The sequence below is a fragment of the Gigantopelta aegis genome, chromosome 8 (assembly GCF_016097555.1).
Source record: "Gigantopelta aegis isolate Gae_Host chromosome 8, Gae_host_genome, whole genome shotgun sequence".
Classification (NCBI taxonomy): Eukaryota; Metazoa; Mollusca; class Gastropoda; order Neomphalida; family Peltospiridae; genus Gigantopelta; species Gigantopelta aegis.
Genome location: NC_054706.1, coordinates 72,556,703 through 72,580,151, shown reverse-complemented (window position 1 = coordinate 72,580,151; position 23,449 = coordinate 72,556,703). Strand labels below are relative to the sequence as shown.

General features: G+C 38.3%; 1 protein-coding gene across 1 annotated transcript in view; it reads left to right on the top strand.

Moving 5' to 3' along the window:
- The window catches only part of LOC121378364 (cadherin-23-like), an 82,217-nt gene that overhangs the window by 36,794 nt on the left and 21,974 nt on the right, over positions 1-23,449 (top strand). The window contains exons 22-28 of the mRNA XM_041506498.1: positions 1,299-1,425; positions 3,276-3,424; positions 5,276-5,411; positions 8,342-8,572; positions 10,905-11,065; positions 16,730-16,882; positions 17,439-17,570. Of these exons, the coding sequence (XP_041362432.1) occupies positions 1,299-1,425; positions 3,276-3,424; positions 5,276-5,411; positions 8,342-8,572; positions 10,905-11,065; positions 16,730-16,882; positions 17,439-17,570 (1,089 nt within the window). The remainder of the gene's footprint in view (positions 1-1,298; positions 1,426-3,275; positions 3,425-5,275; positions 5,412-8,341; positions 8,573-10,904; positions 11,066-16,729; positions 16,883-17,438; positions 17,571-23,449) is intronic.

Sequence of the window (23,449 nt, the reverse complement as noted above, 5' to 3'; positions counted from 1 at the left end):
CGGCTATTGGATGTTAAACATTTGGTAATTCTGACATATAGTCATCAGAGGTAGGAATGAGAAAAAACACAATCAACTGAATGGATTCACCAAGGTGGTTCAATTCTGTGATGCAGGCACCTCAAGCAAGCACTCAACCAACTGAGGTAAATCCCAGCCCTGTTTATAGAAAAGATTCCTTGCTTCTGTTTGGTATGGGGCCAAGACGTAGCCCAGTGGTAATTAAAGCACTCGCTTGATCTGCAATTGGTATTGAATCATCCCCGTTGCGGTATTTCTAGGTCCAGCCAGTGCTCCACAACTGGTGAAACAAAGTATGTACTATCCTGTCTGTAGGATGCTGCTTATAAAAGATCCCTTGCTGCTAATCGGAAAGAGTAGCTCATTGTATGACTGCAGCAGATTTTCTCTCATCTTTTCTGTGCAGTCTTAAACCATACATGTATATCTGATGCCATGTGTTGAATTCTTAAATAAAACATTACTTCCTTCCTGTTTGGTATGGCTAGCCTATTTGAGCTGCAGGTTTTCTCTCTGAGAGTTTAGACCAAGGGTCATAATGAAATGTATTCATACGTAGTTAAAACAAATATTTAGTTTTTAATTCCATTCCCAGGTAATTATGGACTGAAGGTCTAGACTGGGAGTGAAGTTTTTAGGGGGTTTAAGTCATGGCTCCTTGGAAAATATGTTATATAAAAAAAGAAAATTCACTTTGAGCAGCATGCACCCCAAACCTCCCCAGTGCACATGTACCCGCCTAGGCAAAACAGAAAAGCTGTGTTCATATTAAGTGTCAGTTTTTAAAGGAAGAATTCCCAGTTTGAACATGTGTCATTTTAATTTTCTTATATTATATGTTGTTCATTACAATGTATTCTCCTAACCAATAAGACTTATAACACTGAGTTTTAGCATAAAGCACACATTGTGAAGGCTACTGACAGTTTTCACAACTATTTTGTTCTAACCACAGGTGTATGCGACTGGCAGTTTTCACAACTATTTTGTTCTAACCACAGGTGTATGCTACTGACAGTTTTCACAACTATTTTGTTCTAACCACAGGTGTATGCAACTGGCAGTTTTCACAACTATTTTGTTCTAACCACAGGTGTATGCTACTGACAGTTTTCACAACTATTTTGTTCTAACCACAGGTGTATGCGACTGGCAGTTTTCACAACTATTTTGTTCTAACCACAGGTGTATGTGACTGGCAGTTTTCACAACTATTTTGTTCTAACCACAGGTGTATGTGACTGGCAGTTTTCACAACTATTTTGTTCTAACCACAGGTGTATGCGACTGACCAAGGAACACAGCCTAGGACAGCAACCAGCAAGGTGGAAATTACAATATCAGATGCAAACAACAAAGTTCCAGTCTTTGAGTCTCTCAATTATCATCGTAATATTGAAGAAAGTATGTAACTCATTTTATAAGAATAAGCCTCTGATTACAGTTATCTTCCCATTTGGTTGTCCAAAATCTGGAAATTTGTCAGCGCAAGTAGTCTGCAGTTTGACTGTGATTATTTCATAGCAGACAGCTATGAAGTGGCAACAATTTGACTGCAGTTGACGGGAGAGCATGTAGTTTGTAAACATGTGTAACTTGTTGACATTGAAGACTTGTTTGTGGTAATTCCGGCCATGCAAAAGTAGTGCTTTTTGTGTAAAATGGGTGTACTCTGGCCAGGTTTAGAGGGTGTGTTTGTTTAAACCAATATCCTGGGAGAAAGAGCTGGACAACAGGGGTTGTCCTTTTCAGGGTATGTGTCCCCCAGGCAGGCAAAGGTTCATACAAAAATCCACGGGCCTGCTGATATTAATAAAAATGTTATAGCCACTAAGGCTATATAGAAACATGTAGCATAATTAATTGTAGCCAGAATTGTTTGTCATACTTTGTGAATTTATCGATGTCACATATTGTATAAAATTGTGCAGAGTAGCAAAGCAATTTTATACTAAATTTATGACTGTTATACATTGATAAATTAAAAAAAAAAAGACAAACAATTCTTATAATTACAAACAACACAACTTATTTAGTTAAAAATAGACGTAAATAAGTTTCAAACATCCTTTCCATGACCTGTTTTATGAGCGTTGCCAATGTTGATATTGGTTGGAGTGGTCACAGCTGGAAGTTGTTGTCACACAGTCTGGTACAGAGATCCTGTGCTGCTAGAATGTTGATATTGGTTGGAGTGGTCACAGCTGGAAGTTGTTGTCACACAGTCTGGTACAGAGATCCTGTGCTGCTAGAATGTTGATATTGGTTGGAGTGGTCACAGCTGGAAGTTGTTGTCACACAGTCTGGTACAAAGATCCTGTGCTGCTAGAATGTTGATATTGGTTGGAGTGGTCACAGCTGGAAGTTGTTGTCACACAGTCTGGTACAGAGATCCTGTGCTGCTAGAATGCACGCTTGACCTTAACCTTTTTTAGTGGTAGCCAGTCGGGCTATCAGGTTATAAAATCTGGTAGCCCCCAGTAAAAGTTGGTAGCCCCATAATTTTAATACATTACAAAAAGAGAGAAAATATTAAAATAATTTATTTTTATTTAAACATGTTTTAGGGTTTTTTAAAATCATGAAAAATATACCATGAAATATACACTTGTACATGTTGATTTCAGAGTAACTGGACATGTAAAACAAATATTTAGTAGCCCGGTGGCTATCAGCTTTAGACTGAGCAAACATTTGGTAGCCAAAAAAGCCTGGGCTACCGCGAAGGTCGAGCCCTGTAGAGTAGCCCATGAAGTGTCAGCAGCAGATTTCCTCTCTCATTACCTTAAGTTTGTTTGAACGACACCACTGGAGCACTTTGATTTATTATTCATTGGCTATTGGATGTCAAACATTTGGTAATTTATATATAGTCTTAGAGGAAACCCTTTACACTTTTACATTAGCAGCAAGGGATCTTTTATATGTTCCATCCCACCGACAGCATAACACAGCTTTTGATATACCAGTCATGGGGAACTGGTTGGGTCGGGCAAAAGCAAAATTCCCATCAGAAAATGAGTCCACCAAGGGGTTTTGATCCTTCGACCCAAGCACGTCAGGTGAATGCTCTACCAACTGAGCTAGATGCCACCTATTTCATTATCTGTGTGGTAATTAACCATGTATCAGATACTGTATGACTGTAAACAAAAATTGATTCTGTCATTAAATTAAGCATTTCTGATTTTTTTTTGTTTTTTGTTTTTGTTTTTTTTCAATTGACAACTATTTTGATGTTTTATTTTTCACAGCTAAACCCATTGGTACGTCCATCCTGTTTGTTATCGCGACAGACGCTGATGGTGACCACCAGCTAGAATATTCAATTTTAACCAAAACTGTCCAGGCTCGAAACAGTGGGGGCAGCTTCATCCATTCTATTAGCCTCTTTGATTATAGGGTAAGTATAGTTAGGCTGTATGCCTACTATTAGCCTCTTTGATTATAGGGTAAGTACAGTTAGGCTATATGCCTACTATTAGCCTCTTTGATTATAGGGTAAGTACAGTTAGGCTGTATGCCTACTATTAGCCTCTTTGATTATAGGGTAGGTACAGTTAGGCTGTATGCCTACTATTAGCCTCTTTGATTATAAGGTAAGTACAGTTAGGCTGTATGCCTACTATTAGCCTCTTTGATTATAGGGTAGGTACAGTTAGGCAATATGCCTACTATTAGCCTCTTTGATTATAGGGTAAGTACAGTTAGGCAATATGCCTACTATTAGCCTCTTTGATTATAAGGTAAGTACAGTTAGGCAATATGCCTACTATTAGCCTCTTTGATTATAAGGTAAGTACAGTTAGGCTATATGCCTACTATTAGCCTCTTTGATTATAGGGTAGGTACAGTTAGGCTGTATGCCTACTATTAGCCTCTTTGATTATAGGGTAAGTACAGTTAGGCAATATGCCTACTATTAGCCTCTTTGATTATAGAGTAGGTACAGTTAGGCTGTATGCCTACTATTAGCCTCTTTGATTATAGGGTAAGTACAGTTAGGCAATATGCCTACTATTAGCCTCTTTGATTATAAGGTAAGTACAGTTAGGCTGTATGCCTACTATTAGCCTCTTTGATTATAGGGTAGGTACAGTTAGGCAATATGCCTACTATTAGCCTCTTTGATTATAGGGTAAGTACAGTTAGGCAATATGCCTACTATTAGCCTCTTTGATTATAGAGTAGGTACAGTTAGGCTGTATGCCTACTATTAGCCTCTTTGATTATAGGGTAAGTACAGTTAGGCAATATGCCTACTATTAGCCTCTTTGATTATAAGGTAAGTACAGTTAGGCTGTATGCCTACTATTAGCCTCTTTGATTATAGGGTAGGTACAGTTAGGCAATATGCCTACTATTAGCCTCTTTGATTATAGGGTAAGTACAGTTAGGCAATATGCCTACTATTAGCCTCTTTGATTATAAGGTAAGTACAGTTAGGCAATATGCCTACTATTAGCCTCTTTGATTATAAGGTAAGTACAGTTAGGCTATATGCCTACTATTAGCCTCTTTGATTATAGGGTAGGTACAGTTAGGCTGTATGCCTACTATTAGCCTCTTTGATTATAGGGTAAGTACAGTTAGGCAATATGCCTACTATTAGCCTCTTTGATTATAGAGTAGGTACAGTTAGGCTGTATGCCTACTATTAGCCTCTTTGATTATAGGGTAAGTACAGTTAGGCAATATGCCTACTATTAGCCTCTTTGATTATAGGGTAAGTACAGTTAGGCAATATGCCTACTATTAGCCTCTTTGATTATAGGGTAAGTACAGTTAGGCTATATGCCTACTATACATGTATGTGTTATGCTATGCCACTGTATATCGGTGGTTTTAGTGCTTTGATTTGCCGATGTATATCAGTGATTTTAGTGCTATGATTCTTCCTTGCATTTATGATTTGTCTACTGTGGGTTATTTGTAAGTTCATTGAACTAAAGTTTCGATATGTTTAAACGAAATACATCATCTGATGTATTCAATCACTGTTAAAATTAAGTCATGGCATCGTAAAAGTTTACATTTTTACGATATTCCAAGAAATGCCACAGTAATTGTAGATACCATTTATATTATCACTCGTTGTTTAAATACCTATCTAACTTGCTTTCATTTGTTAGATATGTTTTTTTAACAACTCGCTGTAAAATAAAATATGGTATCAAACAGCCCCTTATTTAGTGTCTTCTATATATTTTGTACTAAAAGCTTGATGTAACATCTCTGTTTGAACACTGTGCAGAAAGCGTTTAAGATTGACAAGACGTCAGGACTCATCAAGACGGCCATGAATCTGAGTCGAGATCTTACGGCCGAGATTCAATTTGCTGTTCAAGTGCAGGATGTGAAATCCGCTACAGGGATGCAGACAGCAACAAGTAGGTTTATTTCTCTCTCACCTTCACAAAGGTACGTTTTATTTCTCCCAACCTACACCAATTTATATCTCAATGACGTGATGTGATGTATGATTAAAAACTCACTTGTAATATAAATGGTCTCCCAAGGACACTCTGTTAATATTCTCTATGTCACACTTTTAGGGGTTTAATAAAATAAATATTTATGATAATATAAGTATATATATATATATATATATACAGTTGAATCTCGTTGGCTCGAACCCCGTCGGTGCTCGAGAAAGTGTTCGACCCATCGGGTAGTTCGACTGAACCATTCGGTCAACATCGGATATTTCCGTAACATAAGTTAGAAAGTTGAATTAGATAGGTGTCAGGACGTTTCGGCCCCAGTACATGTTCGGCCCCAAACCGTTTCGGCCCCTAATGCAATATACAGCGATCTAGTGTTCGTGTATACAGATATATGCTGTAATTGGTATAGTAACACCGGTAATAATATAAATAAAATACAAATTTGTAACATTAATTTGTCGAATAACATTCATTGCGCGCGCGCGTGCACACACACACACATGCGCGCGCGCATACATACAACAGGCCTACATACATATTATACACCGTGACACGCACACACATACACACATAAACATGTACGTCATCGCGTTCATGTAGAATATCACTGATAAAGCGAAACTTACGTTTAGTATGTTTAGACTTTCATGTTTGTATATTACGTTTTAACATTGTTTCATTAACGATTCAAGTGGTAGAGAGTGATACAAGACAGAACTTACCTGACGACTCGGTTAGAGTTACGAATCAACCCTGTTCAAAACGACTCGGGTGAACTAGTAATAAGGGCGAAACGACCTGTTACCATATTATTTTGGTAACTGCTTCCCGCCAAGGCCAATTGTTTGACTGGTATTACGCTTCATTGAAAAGGCACCGTGACACTAGCTGTACTTGAAAGACTTTTACCAATAGCTGCTGGCTGAACACACACCATGACAGGTATGGCAAAGAAAGGATTGCTTGGCTAGTGTCGCGATTCTCCGATCCATCTATAACTCGTTTCGCCTAAATTATTATAATCCAAAGGTTGTAATAACCAACTGCGTAAGCGTGGCAATTGTAGGTCCTATTTGGTTGTTTTCCATTTGATATTTAATGTATCACCAGTTCGAGGGAAATATAGCTAATAACACAGACGGGACCGATAATTTAGTTCGAGCGAAGCCTTATAGTCAACTCTGGACGTATTCGACCCATCATCAGTTAATATAAGGGTTTACCGGACAAAAAACTCGGGACTTCGTTTTTGGTTCGAGCGTTGCGGTGTGATCGACCCTTCCGAGGTCGAGCCAACGAGATTTTACTGTATATATTTACTTAACCAAAAAAGTTTAGCAAGTTTTTGTAAATGACTGTTGCTTCCAAATAAATTAAAATAAAATGATAAAACTTGGTAATATGTTAGTTGCATATGCCCTGTCGCTTTGGGTAATGAAAAGAACATCATTTGTCATATCGCACGCCGCGATGTGTACTGCACGTGCAAACGCGGTGCGCTCGTGCTGTCGCAGAAGCGCATGCAATACGGATGTATTGAAATCACATTTTGATGCACTGAACCAACATTATCCAAAAACAAAAGGAAGAATTTATCCTGTTATAATGGGTCGCCGTCCAGGCTTAACGGAAAATCAACGTCATGAAGCAACGGGACGGCTTAACGCCGGCCAATGCGTACATGACGTCGCTCAGTACTTTCGTGTTCATGACAGTACCATATCACGACTCTGACAACGCATACACCAAACTGGGCCAGTGCGAGATCGACCATGTTCTGGTAGACCACGATTAACTACTCCAAGGGAAGATAGGTATTTAGTGACGTCATCTCGACATCACAGGTTCGAAAGTGCTCCTCATTTAGCCCATACTTTGCAGCAAACCACAGCCACTAGAATTCATGCTCAAACTGTCCGTAACCGTCTCCATGCTGCTGGATTACAAGCACGTCACCCTGTTGTTGCTGTTCCCCTGACAGCGCGTCACATTCAGGAACGTCTGAGATGGGCCAGAATACACCAACACTGCCGACGCAGACAATGGGATCAGACATTATTCACAGACGAATCCAGGTTTTGTGTTCAGTTTTCGGATGGTAGGCGTCGTGTATGGAGGCGGCGGGGAAAACGATATGATGCAGACAACGTCATTCAGCATGACCGATATGGCGGTGGCAGCGTCATGGTCTGGGCCGGCATTCATGGTGGAGGTAAAACAGATCTCGTTTTCATTCACGGAAACATGACTGCTCAACGTTACTGCGACGAGATCATTACACCAGTGGTCATTCCATTCCTGCAGCAGCATCCTGGCTTTCTGTTTCAACATGACAACGCTAGACCACATACCGCTAGGCTAACCACTAATCTTCTTGAGCGGAACCACATCCAAGTGTTGAACTGGCCACCAAAGTCCCCTGACTTGTCCCCAATTGAGCATGCATGGGACCTACTGGGCCGTAGGGTACGCGAAAACCATCCTCATATCCTTAATGTCCATGACCTACAAATTGCTCTGAACAGGGAATGGAACGCAATTACTGTTCCTGAGTTTAATGGTCTCATTAGAAGCATGAGACGACGATGTACTGCTGTCATCAATGCCGCTGGTGCACACACACATTATTGAGCCTCTCTCAACATTTTGGTAGATGTACCCCTCCGTTTCATCAGTTGACATTAAAGTGACGACGTTGACACCATGACAACGTGTTACTGCTGGCTACATTCAGAAATGCTGTATCAATGAAATAATGTGTACAAATAAATTCTACATCCAATCAGGTTGTCTGTATTTCATATCTTGTACGTAATTGCTAAACTTATTTGGCACAGTATATATATATATATATATTTGTTTTCCATTAACAGCCTCTGTGAACATCATCATCTTGGCTAGCAATGTATCGACTATCGTGTTTGATCCCCCATGGACCAAGCTCCGACCGATTCATCAGTTCATGGTCCCGGAAGGCATCCGCGGTGAACCAATCACCACGCTGATAGCCAGAGACCCAGTCTGTGCATGCACTCTGAGAGACTACCAGATTATACCTGGATCAGCCAGACCAGAAAATGTCTTCCGTGTCAACAGAATAACAGGTTTGTTTTACTCAATTATCATTATAGTCAACTACAGGCCTCAGACTAGGAATAAAATGTTTTAGCCAATTTTAAAATATGTAGCAGGGCTTCTAGATTATGGTAGCCCCATTCCCATGGCTAGTGATAGTCAATGTTGGGCTAGTAATAACTACTATTGCCATTCCCAATGGCTAGTGAAATTTTTTTGTCAAATGCTGCATTTAAGACTATTTTGTAAATATAAATGTCCTGCCCCCTCCACCCCCCCCAAAAAAAAAAAAATCAAAAAAAAATCTAAGGGTTTGTAAGCTCTATCTCCCTCTTTAGGTGACATATTCAGTTATTAGTATTAGTAAAGTTGTATTTACTTAAAGTAGGGCTAGTGAATTTTTAATCATGGCGAGTACATATTTAAAAACACTGATACCATGGCTAGTGGATTGAAACACATTTCTAGAAGCCTTGAATGTATAGTATATTTTTGAAAGTTGTTTAAAAGTGGCTAATTTAAAGAGAATTTTATCAGCCAAATAATAAATGTTGTAACCATTTTTGTATAATTTGGCTAATTTGGCGACGGACATGGTGAGTCCAGAATCTGTTCTATAATACGCAAGACCTTTTTAACAGTTTTCAATCCTTCTGATCGCTTACTCAATGTCAAATAACACAATGATGTTCTTGCCCTCATGTTCAGTCGACTACCATACAAAAGCCTTTAGGGGTGCAGCCATCATTGTGATCATGTTCAGTCGACTACCATACAAAAGCCTTTAGGGGTGCAGCCATCATTGTGATCATGTTCAGTCGACTACCATACAAAAGCCTTTAGGGGTGCAGCCATCATTGTGACCATGTCACTTAATATAACACAGAAGTGGCTATATATATTATGTGTATCACAGCTGTGTATGTAGTCTCGACTAATAAGGGCTGGCTATATGCACAACAGTCATACTTTTTGAGGAAATCCCAGTGTAAAGTCACCACACCCCATTCAAGCAAGTGTCACATCTAATATTTATAGGGTAATAATTAAATATTCTTTGCATCTATACACTTTATGGCAATCTGATTGGTCCAGAGGTGCTTACTTTTTTTCGTTCATATCTCGATGAACCGAAAAAAATTAAGCCACGCCTACTACTACCCCCCCCCCCCCACTGACTCGCACTACTTTTGCGCAACAAGCCGGATTATTCTGACAATCATATTTAGATATTTTGAAGAAAACACTTACGATAAATTAATGGTAAATGCTATAGCAGAGTAGACATGTAGATATATACGCAATGATTTTTAAAAAAAACCCCACACACCCCAAAACCCCAACCTCTTCGCTAATCATGACATGAGACTCGGTCGGTGGCCAAAGAAATCATGTAGGAAACTTCACTTCTGTAACTTACTTGTAAGCGGTGTTCTACAGCTGTTGTTGAATATTAAACGGTTCCACCAACAGCATAAATGTTAGACACGTTCTCTTAGTTCACTTTCATAAAATATAAACTAAACACGAATAGGACAATTCCTTCCAATATAACTAAACGATCCGTAAAAATGCACTGCAGCTAAAGGAAATGACATCATTTACAAAAACATCACCTGATTCAAATGATAGTGAATGAACGTTCGCATTCTTACGCGACATAAGTATCAATGAAGTTTACACAAACAATACTACAGGCGTATTTAAAGCTAAACAAAATAAATTCAGTTATGTATTGTTAAAGTATGCATATAAATTTAATTATAAGATTTGATCGCAATTATTTTTTGGTTCATGCAAGTATGAACCGAAAAACGATGTGCACACTTTTGTATGACCCTCTACGCGGGCTCATACAATGTGCACATCGTTTTTTCGGTTCATACTTGCATGAACCAAAAAATAATTGTGGTCAATTCTTAATTAAACGAGCTTCCATTTCATATCATGTTTATGTCCTGAGTGAAATAATTGTCATTTGTCATGAGCTTTAGCGACCGACAATGAAAATTATTTCACAAGGGACATAAACACGATACAAAATGGTAGTGAGTTTAATATCCTATTTATTATTCCTAATTGTTTTTAATTTATATCACTCAACTATAGTTTGACTGACATTCTGGTAAAGTAGTTGTGTGCCAATCTTATGATGTCATCAAATGATGTCAAAACGTTATGTCCCACTTTATGAACCGAGATATTTATAACCATATGAGTAATAAGATTTAATTAAGCAGTTGAGTGGGGGCAGCTTTTAATTCACCTTTCTGGCCACTTCATATTCACGTAAACCTTGCCAAATAACCTTGTTATATAACAAAATATCAGTTATGCTTCATGAATTTTATTTGAATTCAGGTACAGTGACTATTGTCGAAAATAAAGACCTTGATTATGAATCGAATACGAGGATTTTCACTGTGCAGGTTGTAGCTACCAGTGTGGACAGGCGTACAGCTGTGACCACCATTCGAGTAGAAATCAGTGACATAAACGACAATCCACCACAGTTTGAAGAGGTAGGAAGCAAGAAATTAAACAAGTTTGTTTTGTTTAACGACACAACTAGAACACATTGATTGATTAATCATTGGCTATTAGATGTCGAAGATTTGGTAATTTTGACATTTAGTCTTAGAGAGGAAATCCACTACATTTTTCCATTAGTAGCAAGGGATCTTTTATATTCACCATCCCACAGGCAGGATAGCACATACCACTACCTATAAAAGATCCCTTGCTACTAATTAAAAAATGTAGCGGGTTTCCTCTCTAATATGTCAAAATTACCAAATGTTTGACACCCATTAGCTGATGATTAATTAACCAATGTTCTCTGGTGGTGTTGTGAAACAAAACGAATGTTAAATTGCTATAAATTAATTTGAACTATTGTCAGTGTACCAGCTACTGTTGTCCAGGAAACATGTGTGTGGTCCTTCTGTAATAGGGATTAATTTGAACTATTGTCAGTGTACCAGCTACTGTTGTCCAGGAAACGTGTGTGGTCCTTCTGTAATAGGGATTAATTTGAACTATTGTCAGTGTACCAGCTACTGTTGTCCAGGAAACATGTGTATGGTCCTTCTGTAGTAGGGATTAATTTGAACTATTGTCAGTGTACCAGCTACTGTTGTCCAGGAAACATTGTGTGGTCCTTCTGTAATAGGGATTGATTTGAACTATTGTCAGTGTACCAGCTACTGTTGTCCAGGAAACATGTGTGTGGTCCTTCTATAATTGGGATTGATTTGAACTATTGTCAGTGTACCAGCTACTGTTGTCCAGGAAACGTGTATGGTCCTTCTATAATAGGGATTCATTTGAACTATTGTCAGTGTACCAGCTACTGTTGTCCAGGAAACATGTGTATGGTCCTTCTATAATAGGGATTAATTTGAACTATTGTCAGTGTACCAGCTACTGTTGTCCAGGAAACATGTGTGTGGTCCTTCTGTAATAGGGATTAATTTGAACTATTGTCAGTGTACCAGCTACTGTTGTCCAGGAAACATGTGTGTGGTCCTTCTGTAATAGGGATTAATTTGAACTATTGTCAGTGTACCAGCTACTGTTGTCCAGGAAACATGTGTGTGGTCCTTCTGTAATAGGGATTAATTTGAACTATTGTCAGTGTACCAGCTACTGTTGTCCAGGAAACGTGTGTGGTCCTTCTGTAATAGGGATTAATTTGAACTATTGTCAGTGTACCAGCTACTGTTGTCCAGGAAACATGTGTGTGGTCCTTCTGTAATAGGGATTAATTTGAACTATTGTCATTGTACCAGCTACTGTTGTCCAGGAAACATGTGTCTGGTCCTTCTGTAATAGGGATGCATTTGAACTATTATCAGTGTACCAGCTACTGTTGTCCAGGAAACGTGTATGGTCCTTCTGTAATAGGGATGAATTTGAACTATTGTCAGTGTACCAGCTACTGTTGTCCAGGAAACATGTGTCTGGTCCTTCTGTAATAGGGATGCATTTGAACTATTGTCAGTGTACCAGCTACTGTTGTCCAGGAAACGTGTATGGTCCTTCTGTAATAGGGATGAATTTGAACTATTGTCAGTGTACCAGCTACTGTTGTCCAGGAAACATGTGTATGGTCCTTCTGTAATAGGGATGAATTTGAACTATTGTCAGTGTACCAGCTACTGTTGTCCAGGAAACATGTGTATGGTCCTTCTGTAATAGGGATTAATTTGAACTATTGTCAGTGTACCAGCTACTGTTGTCCAGGAAACATGTGTATGGTCCTTCTGTAATGGGGATTAATTTGAACTATTGTCAGTGTACCAGCTACTGTTGTCCAGGAAACGTGTATGGTCCTTCTGTAATAGGGATTAATTTGAACTATTGTCAATGTACCAGCTACTGTTGTCCAGGAAACATGTGTATGGTCCTTCTGTAATAGGGATTACCATTGTCAGTGTACCAGCTACTGTTGTCCAGGAAACATGTGTATGGTCCTTCTGTAATAGGGATTAATTTGAACTATTGTCAGTGTACCAGCTACTGTTGTCCAGGAAACGTGTATGGTCCTTCTGTAATAGGGATTAATTTGAACTATTGTCAGTGTACCAGCTACTGTTGTCCAGGAAACATGTGTATGGTCCTTCTGTAATAGGGATTAATTTGAACTATTGTCAGTGTACCAGCTACTGTTGTCCAGGAAACATGTGTATGGTCCTTCTGTAATAGGGATTAATTTGAACTATTGTCAGTGTACCAGCTACTGTTGTCCAGGAAACGTGTATGGTCCTTCTGTAATAGGGATTAATTTGAACTATTGTCAGTGTACCAGCTACTGTTGTCCAGGAAACATGTGTATGGTCCTTCTGTAATAGGGATTAATTTGAACTAGTGTCAGTGTACCAGCTACTGTTGTCCAGGAAACGTGTGTGGTCCTTCTGTAATAGGGATTAATTTGAACTATTGTCAGTGTACCAGCTACTGTTGTCCAGGAAACATGTGTATGGTCCTTCTGTAATAGGGATTAATTTGAACTATTGTCAGTGTACCAGCTACTGTTGTCCAGGAAACATGTGTGTGGTCCTTCTGTAATAGGGATTAATTTGAACTATTGTCAGTGTACCAGCTACTGTTGTCCAGGAAACGTGTGTGGTCCTTCTGTAATAGGGATTAATTTGAACTATTGTCAGTGTACCAGCTACTGTTGTCCAGGAAACATGTGTGTGGTCCTTCTGTAATAGGGATTAATTTGAACTATTGTCAGTGTACCAGCTACTGTTGTCCAGGAAACATGTGTGTGGTCCTTCTGTAATAGGGATTAATTTGAACTATTGTCAGTGTACCAGCTACTGTTGTCCAGGAAACATGTATGGTCCTTCTGTAATAGGGATTACTATTGTCAGTGTACCAGCTACTGTTGTCCAGGAAACATGTATGGTCCTTCTGTAATAGGGATTACTATTGTCAGTGTACCAACTACTGTTGTCCAGGAAACATGTGTATGGTCCTTCTGTAATAGGGATTACTATTGTCAGTGTACCAGCTACTGTTGTCCAGGAAACGTGTGTATGGTCCTTCTGTAATAGGGATTACTATTGTCAGTGTACCAGCTACTGTTGTCCAGGAAACGTGTGTGGTCCTTCTATAATAGGGATTAATTTGAACTATTGTCAGTGTACCATTCTATAATTGGGATGAATTTGTTTGGGTAGAACTACGGTTGACAAAGATAGATGCTTCCTGATATAGCTGAAACTAGTAGCCTACACCCATCTTCTGATGTACATGAAGGGTGCACCATGGTAGTAATTATATCCATGGTATCCATGTTGATTATAATGTTGTGTGTAGCAGTTTTAGCCACATATATATTACTATAATTGTCATTTGTGGGATATGGAAAGGGATGCACATGAGTAGCTGAGTATATCAGTGGGCCCATTCTTTAACTGACTCCCCCCCCCCCATCTCAACAATTGCTCACAAGATTGGTATATCAAAGGCTGTGGTATGTGCTATCCTGCCTGTGTGAAATTGCATACAGATGGTCCCTTGCTGCTAATGGAAAAATGTTGTGGGTTTCCTCTAAGACTATGAGTCAAAAATGAGGAAATGTTTGACATCCAATAGCCGATGACTAAAAAATCAATGTGCTCTATATGTGGTATAGTGGTGTCGTTAAACAAAACAAAAACAAAAACTATGGGATTTGATTTGCTAGTATACATCCTATAATAATATGGTGATCTGAGACTGAATTAGCTTTAATATTTGATTTGCTAGTATACATCCTATAATAATATGGTGATCTGAGACTGAATTAGCTTTAATACTTTGATTTGCTAGTATACATCCTGTAATAATATGGTGATCTGAGACTGAATTAGCTTTAATATTTGATTTGCTAGTATACATCCTATAATAATATGGTGATCTGAGACTGAATTAGCTTTAATATTTGATTTGCTAGTATACATCCTGTAATAATATGGTGATCTGAGACTGAATTAGCTTTAATATTTGATTTGCTAGTATACATCCTATAATAATATGGTGATCTGAGACTGAATTAGCTTTAATACTTTGATTTGCTAGTATACATCCTGTAATAATATGGTGATCTGAGACTGAATTAGCTTTAATATTTGATTTGCTAGTATACATCCTATAATAATATGGTGATCTGAGACTGAATTAGCTTTAATATTTGATTTGCTAGTATACATCCTATAATAATATGGTGATCTGAGACTGAATTAGCTTTAATATTTGATTTGCTAGTATACATCCTGTAATAATATGGTGATCTGAGACTGAATTAGCTTTAATATTTGATTTGCTAGTATACATCCTATAATAATATGGTGATCTGAGACTGAATTAGCTTTAATATTTGATTTGCTAGTATACATCCTATAATAATATGGTGATCTGAGACTGAATTAGCTTTAATATTTGATTTGCTAGTATACATCCTGTAATAATATGGTGATCTGAGACTGAATTAGCTTTAATATTTGATTTGCTAGTATACATCCTATAATAATATGGTGATCTGAGACTGAATTAGCTTTAATATTTGATTTGCTAGTATACATCCTATAATAATATGGTGATCCTAGACTGAATTAGCTTTAATATTTGATTTGCTAGTATACATCCTATAATAATATGGTGATCCTAGACTGAATTAGCTTTAATACTTTGATTTGCTAGTATACATCCTATAATAATATGGTGATCCTAGACTGAATTAGCTTTAATATTTGATTTGCTAGTATACATCCTATAATAATATGGTGATCTGAGACTGAAGATTTAATACTTTGATTTGCTAGTATACATCCTATAATAATATGGTGATCCGAGACTGAATTAGCTTTAATATTTTGATTTGCTAGTATACATCCTATAATAATATGGTGATCCGAGACTGAAGATTTAATATTTTGATTTGCTAGTATACATCCTATAATAATATGGTAATCCGAGACTGAATTAGCTTTAATATTTTGATTTGCTAGTATACATCCTATAATAATATGGTGATCCGAGACTGAAGATTTAATATTTTGATTTGGTAGTATACATCCTATAATAATATGGTGATCCGAGACTGAATTAGCTTTAATATTTTGATTTGCTAGTATAAATCCTATAATAATATGGTGATCCGAGACTGAATTAGCTTTAATATTTTGATTTAGTAGTATAAATCCTATAATAATATGGTGATCCGAGACTGAATTAGCTTTAATATTTTGATTTGGTAGTATAAATCCTATAATAATATGGTGATCCGAGACTGAATTAGCTTTAATATTTTGATTTAGTAGTATAAATCCTATAATAATATGGTGATCCGAGACTGAATTAGCTTTAATATTTTGATTTGCTAGTATAAATCCTATAATAATATGGTGATCCTAGACTGAATTAGCTTTAATATTTTGATTTGTTAGTATAAATCATATAATAATATGGTGATCTGAGACTGAAGCTTTAATATTTTGATTTAGTAGTATAAATCCTATAATAATATGGTGATCCGAGACTGAATTAGCTTTAATATTTTGATTTAGTAGTATAAATCCTATAATAATATGGTGATCCGAGACTGAATTAGCTTTAATATTTTGATTTGCTAGTATAAATCCTATAATAATATGGTGATCCGAGACTGAAGATTTAATATTTTGATTTTGCAGAGCAAGTACTCATTCAATCTCTTGGAAACGTATGCCTACCCATCAGTGGTTGGTTACATCACGGCAAGGGATGACGACAGTGGAAATTTTGGTCGAGTCGAGTACATTTTGTCGGGCAGTGGCAGCAAAGATTTCAAGATTTTTAACCAACAAGTATGTGAAAGGTTTACACTGGGTTTAAAATTAGTGATGTTAACCTAGGAAAATGAAATCAGATTTTCTTTTATATTATATACCTAATATGACAGAATAATAAATGTGTTATTCCAATTTTTGGTCTCATGTTGGTACTAATTAACCATGTAAGATTAAATTGTATTTCATGCTGTTTGAATATGTATGCTATTTTTGAAATTAATGTTTAATTGTAGGTCATATATGTTATTACAGTAATTTAATATTTACTTGCAATTCATGCTGTTTGAGTGCATATGTTATTACTGTAGTTTAATATTTAATTGTAGCTCATGCTGTTTGAATATATATGTTATTACAGTAATTTAATATTACTTGCAATTCATGCTGTTTATATATATGTTATTACAGTAATTTAACATTTATAGGATATTAACACAAGCTTCCATTTCATATGTTGTCTATGTCCTGAGTGAAATATTTTTCAGTTGTCACAAGCTTTAGTATATATAGCTGATTGCCATGATTGCAAATTTATGAGATCTGTTTTTAAAATAATTTAATATTCCTCCAGGGTTTGCTGATTGTGAATCAAGGTGTTGATCTTGACTATGAAACGAAGAGAAGATACCACCTGTTGGTATCTGCAAGAGATAACCCGGGGAATAATTCTCAATCAGCAGTCTATCACGTCACAACAGTTCCAGTAAGTTTATCATGTCACAACAGTTCCAGTAAGTTTATCACATCACAACAGTTCCAGTAAGTCTATCACATCACAACAGTTCCAGTAAGTCTATCACGTCACAACAGTTCCAGTAAGTCTATCATGTCACAACAGTTCCAGTAAGTCTATCATGTAACAACAGTTCCAGTAAGTCTATCATGTGACAACAGTTTCAGTAAGTCTATCACATCCAGTAAGTTTATCATGTCACAACAGTTCCAGTAAGTCTATCATGTCACAACAGTTCCAGTAAGTCTATCATGTCACAACAGTTCCAGTAAGTCTATCACGTCACAACAGTTCCAGTAAGTTTATCATGTCACAACAGTTCCAGTAAGTGTATCACGTCACAACAGTTCCAGTAAGTCTATCATGTCGCAACAGTTCCAGTAAGTCTATCATGTCGCAACAGTTCCAATAACTGTTACTTAGGACCCACAGTTAATAGAGTTACAGTTAATTGTGACATGTGGGGCGATACATAACTGTTACTTAGGGGTCGCAGTTAATAGAGCTACAGTTAATTGTGACATGTGGGGCGATACATAACTGTTACTTAGGGGTCGCAGTTAATAGAGCTACAGTTAATTGTGACATGTGGGGCGATACATAACTCTTTACTTAGGGCCCACAGTTAATAGAGCTACAGTTAATTGTGACATGTGGGGCAATACATAACTGTTACTTAGGGGTCGCAGTTAATAGAGCTACAGTTAATTGTGACATGTGGGGCGATACATAACTGTTACTTAGGGCCCACAGTTAATAGAGCTACAGTTAATTGTGACATGTGGGGTAATACATAACTGTTACTTAGGGCCCACAGTTAATAGAGCTACAGTTAATCGTAACATGTGGGGCAATACATAACTGTTACTTAGGACCCACAGTTAATAGAACTACAGTTAATTGTGACATGTGGGGCGATACATAACTGTTACTTAGGGGTCGCAGTTAATAGAGCTACAGTTAATCATGACATGTGGGGCGATACATAACTGTTACTTAGGGCCCACAGTTAATAGAGCTACAGTTAATTGTGACATGTGGGGCGATACATAACTGTTACTTAGGGCCCACAGTTAATAGAGCTACAGTTAATTGTGACATGTGGGGCGATACATAACTGTTACTTAGGACCCACAGTTAATAGAGCTACAGTTAATTGTGACATGTGGGGCGATAAATAACTGTTACTTAGGGGTCGCAGTTAATAGAGCTAGCGATACATAACTGTTACTTAGGTGTCACAGTTAATAGAGCTACAGTTAATTGTGACATGTGGGGCGATACATAACTGTTACTTAGGGGTCGCAGTTAATAGAGCTACAGTTAATTGTGACATGTGGGGCGATACATAACTGTTACTTAGGGGTCGCAGTTAATAGAGCTACAGTTAATTGTGACATGTCGGGCGATACATAACTGTTACTTAGGGGTCACAGTTAATAGAGCTACAGTTAATTGTGACATGTGGGGCGATACATAACTGTTACTTTGGGCCCACAGTTAATAGAGCTACAGTTAATTGTGACATGTGGGGCGATACATAACTGTTACTTAGGGGTTGCAGTTAATAGAGCTACAGTTAATTGTGACATGTGGGGCGATACATAACTGTTACTTAGGGCCCACAGTTAATAGAGCTACAGTTAATTGTGACATGTGGGGCGATACATACCTGTTACTTACGGCCCACAGTTAATCGAGCTACAGTTAATCGTAACATGTGGGGCAATACATAACTGTTACTTAGGACCCACAGTTAATAGAACTACAGTTAATTGTGACATGTGGGGCGATACATAACTGTTACTTAGGGGTCGCAGTTAATAGAGCTACAGTTAATCATGACATGTGGGGCGATACATAACTGTTACTTAGGGCCCACAGTTAATAGAGCTACAGTTAATTGTGACATGTGGGGCGATACATAACTGTTACTTAGGGCCCACAGTTAATAGAGCTACAGTTAATTGTGACATGTGGGGCGATACATAACTGTTACTTAGGACCCACAGTTAATAGAGCTACAGTTAATTGTGACATGTGGGGCGATAAATAACTGTTACTTAGGGGTCGCAGTTAATAGAGCTAGCGATACATAACTGTTACTTAGGGGTCACAGTTAATAGAGCTACAGTTAATTGTGACATGTGGGGCGATACATAACTGTTACTTAGGGGTCGCAGTTAATAGAGCTACAGTTAATTGTGACATGTGGGGCGATACATAACTGTTACTTAGGGGTCGCAGTTAATAGAGCTACAGTTAATTGTGACATGTCGGGCGATACATAACTGTTACTTAGGGGTCACAGTTAATAGAGCTACAGTTAATTGTGACATGTGGGGCGATACATAACTGTTACTTTGGGCCCACAGTTAATAGAGCTACAGTTAATTGTGACATGTGGGGCGATACATAACTGTTACTTAGGGGTTGCAGTTAATAGAGCTACAGTTAATTGTGACATGTGGGGCGATACATAACTGTTACTTAGGGCCCACAGTTAATAGAGCTACAGTTAATTGTGACATGTGGGGCGATACATACCTGTTACTTACGGCCCACAGTTAATCGAGCTACAGTTAATTGTGACATGTGGGGCGATACATAACTGTTACTTAGGGCCAACAGTTAATAGAGCTACAGTTAATTGTGACATGTGGGGCGATAAATAACTGTTACTTAGAGGTTGCAGTTAATAGAGCTACAATTAATTGTGACATGTGGGGCGATAAATAACTGTTACTTAGGGCCCACAGTTAATCGAGCTACAGTTAATTGTGACATGTGGGGCGATACATAACTCTAACTTAGGGGTTGCAGTTAATCGAGCTACAGTTAATTGTGACATGTGGGGCGATACATAACTCTTACGTAGGGGTCGCAGTTAATAGAGCTACAGTTAATTGTGACATGTGGGGCGATACATAACTGTTACTTAGGGGTCGCAGTTAATAGAGCTACAGTTAATTGTGACATGTCGGGCGATACATAACTGTTACTTAGGGGTCACAGTTAATAGAGCTACAGTTAATTGTGACATGTGGGGCGATACATAACTGTTACTTTGGGCCCACAGTTAATAGAGCTACAGTTAATTGTGACATGTGGGGCGATACATAACTGTTACTTAGGGGTTGCAGTTAATAGAGCTACAGTTAATTGTGACATGTGGGGCGATACATAACTGTTACTTAGGGCCCACAGTTAATAGAGCTACAGTTAATTGTGACATGTGGGGCGATACATACCTGTTACTTACGGCCCACAGTTAATCGAGCTACAGTTAATCGTAACATGTGGGGCAATACATAACTGTTACTTAGGACCCACAGTTAATAGAACTACAGTTAATTGTGACATGTGGGGCGATACATAACTGTTACTTAGGGGTCGCAGTTAATAGAGCTACAGTTAATCATGACATGTGGGGCGATACATAACTGTTACTTAGGGCCCACAGTTAATAGAGCTACAGTTAATTGTGACATGTGGGGCGATACATAACTGTTACTTAGGGCCCACAGTTAATAGAGCTACAGTTAATTGTGACATGTGGGGCGATACATAACTGTTACTTAGGACCCACAGTTAATAGAGCTACAGTTAATTGTGACATGTGGGGTGATAAATAACTGTTACTTAGGGGTCGCAGTTAATAGAGCTAGCGATACATAACTGTTACTTAGGGGTCACAGTTAATAGAGCTACAGTTAATTGTGACATGTGGGGCGATACATAACTGTTACTTAGGGGTCGCAGTTAATAGAGCTACAGTTAATTGTGACATGTGGGGCGATACATAACTGTTACTTAGGGGTCGCAGTTAATAGAGCTACAGTTAATTGTGACATGTCGGGCGATACATAACTGTTACTTAGGGGTCACAGTTAATAGAGCTACAGTTAATTGTGACATGTGGGGCGATACATAACTGTTACTTTGGGCCCACAGTTAATAGAGCTACAGTTAATTGTGACATGTGGGGCGATACATAACTGTTACTTAGGGGTTGCAGTTAATAGAGCTACAGTTAATTGTGACATGTGGGGCGATACATAACTGTTACTTAGGGCCCACAGTTAATAGAGCTACAGTTAATTGTGACATGTGGGGCGATACATACCTGTTACTTACGGCCCACAGTTAATCGAGCTACAGTTAATTGTGACATGTGGGGCGATACATAACTGTTACTTAGGGCCAACAGTTAATAGAGCTACAGTTAATTGTGACATGTGGGGCGATAAATAACTGTTACTTAGAGGTTGCAGTTAATAGAGCTACAATTAATTGTGACATGTGGGGCGATAAATAACTGTTACTTAGGGCCCACAGTTAATCGAGCTACAGTTAATTGTGACATGTGGGGCGATACATAACTCTAACTTAGGGGTTGCAGTTAATCGAGCTACAGTTAATTGTGACATGTGGGGCGATACATAACTCTTACGTAGGGGTCGCAGTTAATAGAGCTACAGTTAATTGTGACATGTGGGGCGATACATAACTCTTACGTAGGGGTCGCAGTTAATAGAGCTACAGTTAATCGTGACATGTGGGGTGATACATAACTCTTACTTAGGGGTCGCAGTTAATAGTGCTACAGTTAATTGTGACATGTGGGGCGATACATAACTCTTACGTAGGGGTCGCAGTTAATAGAGCTACAGTTAATCGTGACATGTGGGGCGATACATAACTCTTACGTAGGGGTCGCAGTTAATAGAGCTACAGTTAATTGTGACATGTGGGGTGATACATAACTCTTACGTAGGGGTCGCAGTTAATAGAGCTACAGTTAATTGTGACATGTGGGGCGATATATAACTCTTACGTAGGGGTCGCAGTTAATAGAGCTACAGTTAATTGTGACATGTGGGGCGATACATAACTCTTACGTAGGGGTCGCAGTTAATCAAGCTACAGTTAATCATGACATGTGGGGCGATACATAACTCTTACTTAGGGGTCGCAGTTAATAGTGCTCTCGCCTGAGGTGTTTGGGTCGTAGGATCAAATGCTGTCGGTGGACCCATTTTCTGACTGGACTTTTTCTCAAACCATCAAGTGGCTCATGATTGGTATATCAAATTGTATGGTATCTGCTGTCCTGCTTGTGAGAAAGTACATATAATTATAAGATCCCTTGATGCTAATAAAAAATGTAGTGGGTTTCCTCTCTAAGACTATATATAAAAATTACCAAATATTTGATATCCATTAGTCGATGATTAGCAAATCAGTGTGCTCTAGTGGTGTCATTAAACAAAACAAACTTTAGATTGCATGCCACTGCGACGGAGATTTGATGATACAACTTTTACTTAGTTGTTACTTGGATGGGATGTTGCCCAGTTGTCAAGCACTTGCCTGATGTATGGTTGGTCTGGGATCAATCCCCATTGGTGGGCCCATTGGGCTATTTCTCATTCCAGTTCATGCACCATGAGTGGTATGTGCTGTTCTGTCTGTGGAATGGTGCATATAAAAGATCCCTTGCTACTAATGGAAAAATGCAGTGAGTTTCCTCTCTAAGACTATATGTCAAAATTGCTGAATGTTTGACATCCAATAGCCGATGATTACTAAATCATTGTGCTCTATTGATGTCGTTAAACAAAACAAACTTTAGATTGCATGCCACTGAAACAGGGATGGGACGTAACCCAGTGGTAAAGCATTCGCTTGATGCGCGGACGGTCTGGGGTCAATCCCCATCGATGGGTCCATTGGGCCTTAATCTCGTTCCAGCCAGTGCATCACGAATGGTGTATCATAGGCCGTGATATGAGTTATCCTGTCTGTGAGATGGGCGCATATAAAAGATCCCTTGCTGCTAATCAAAA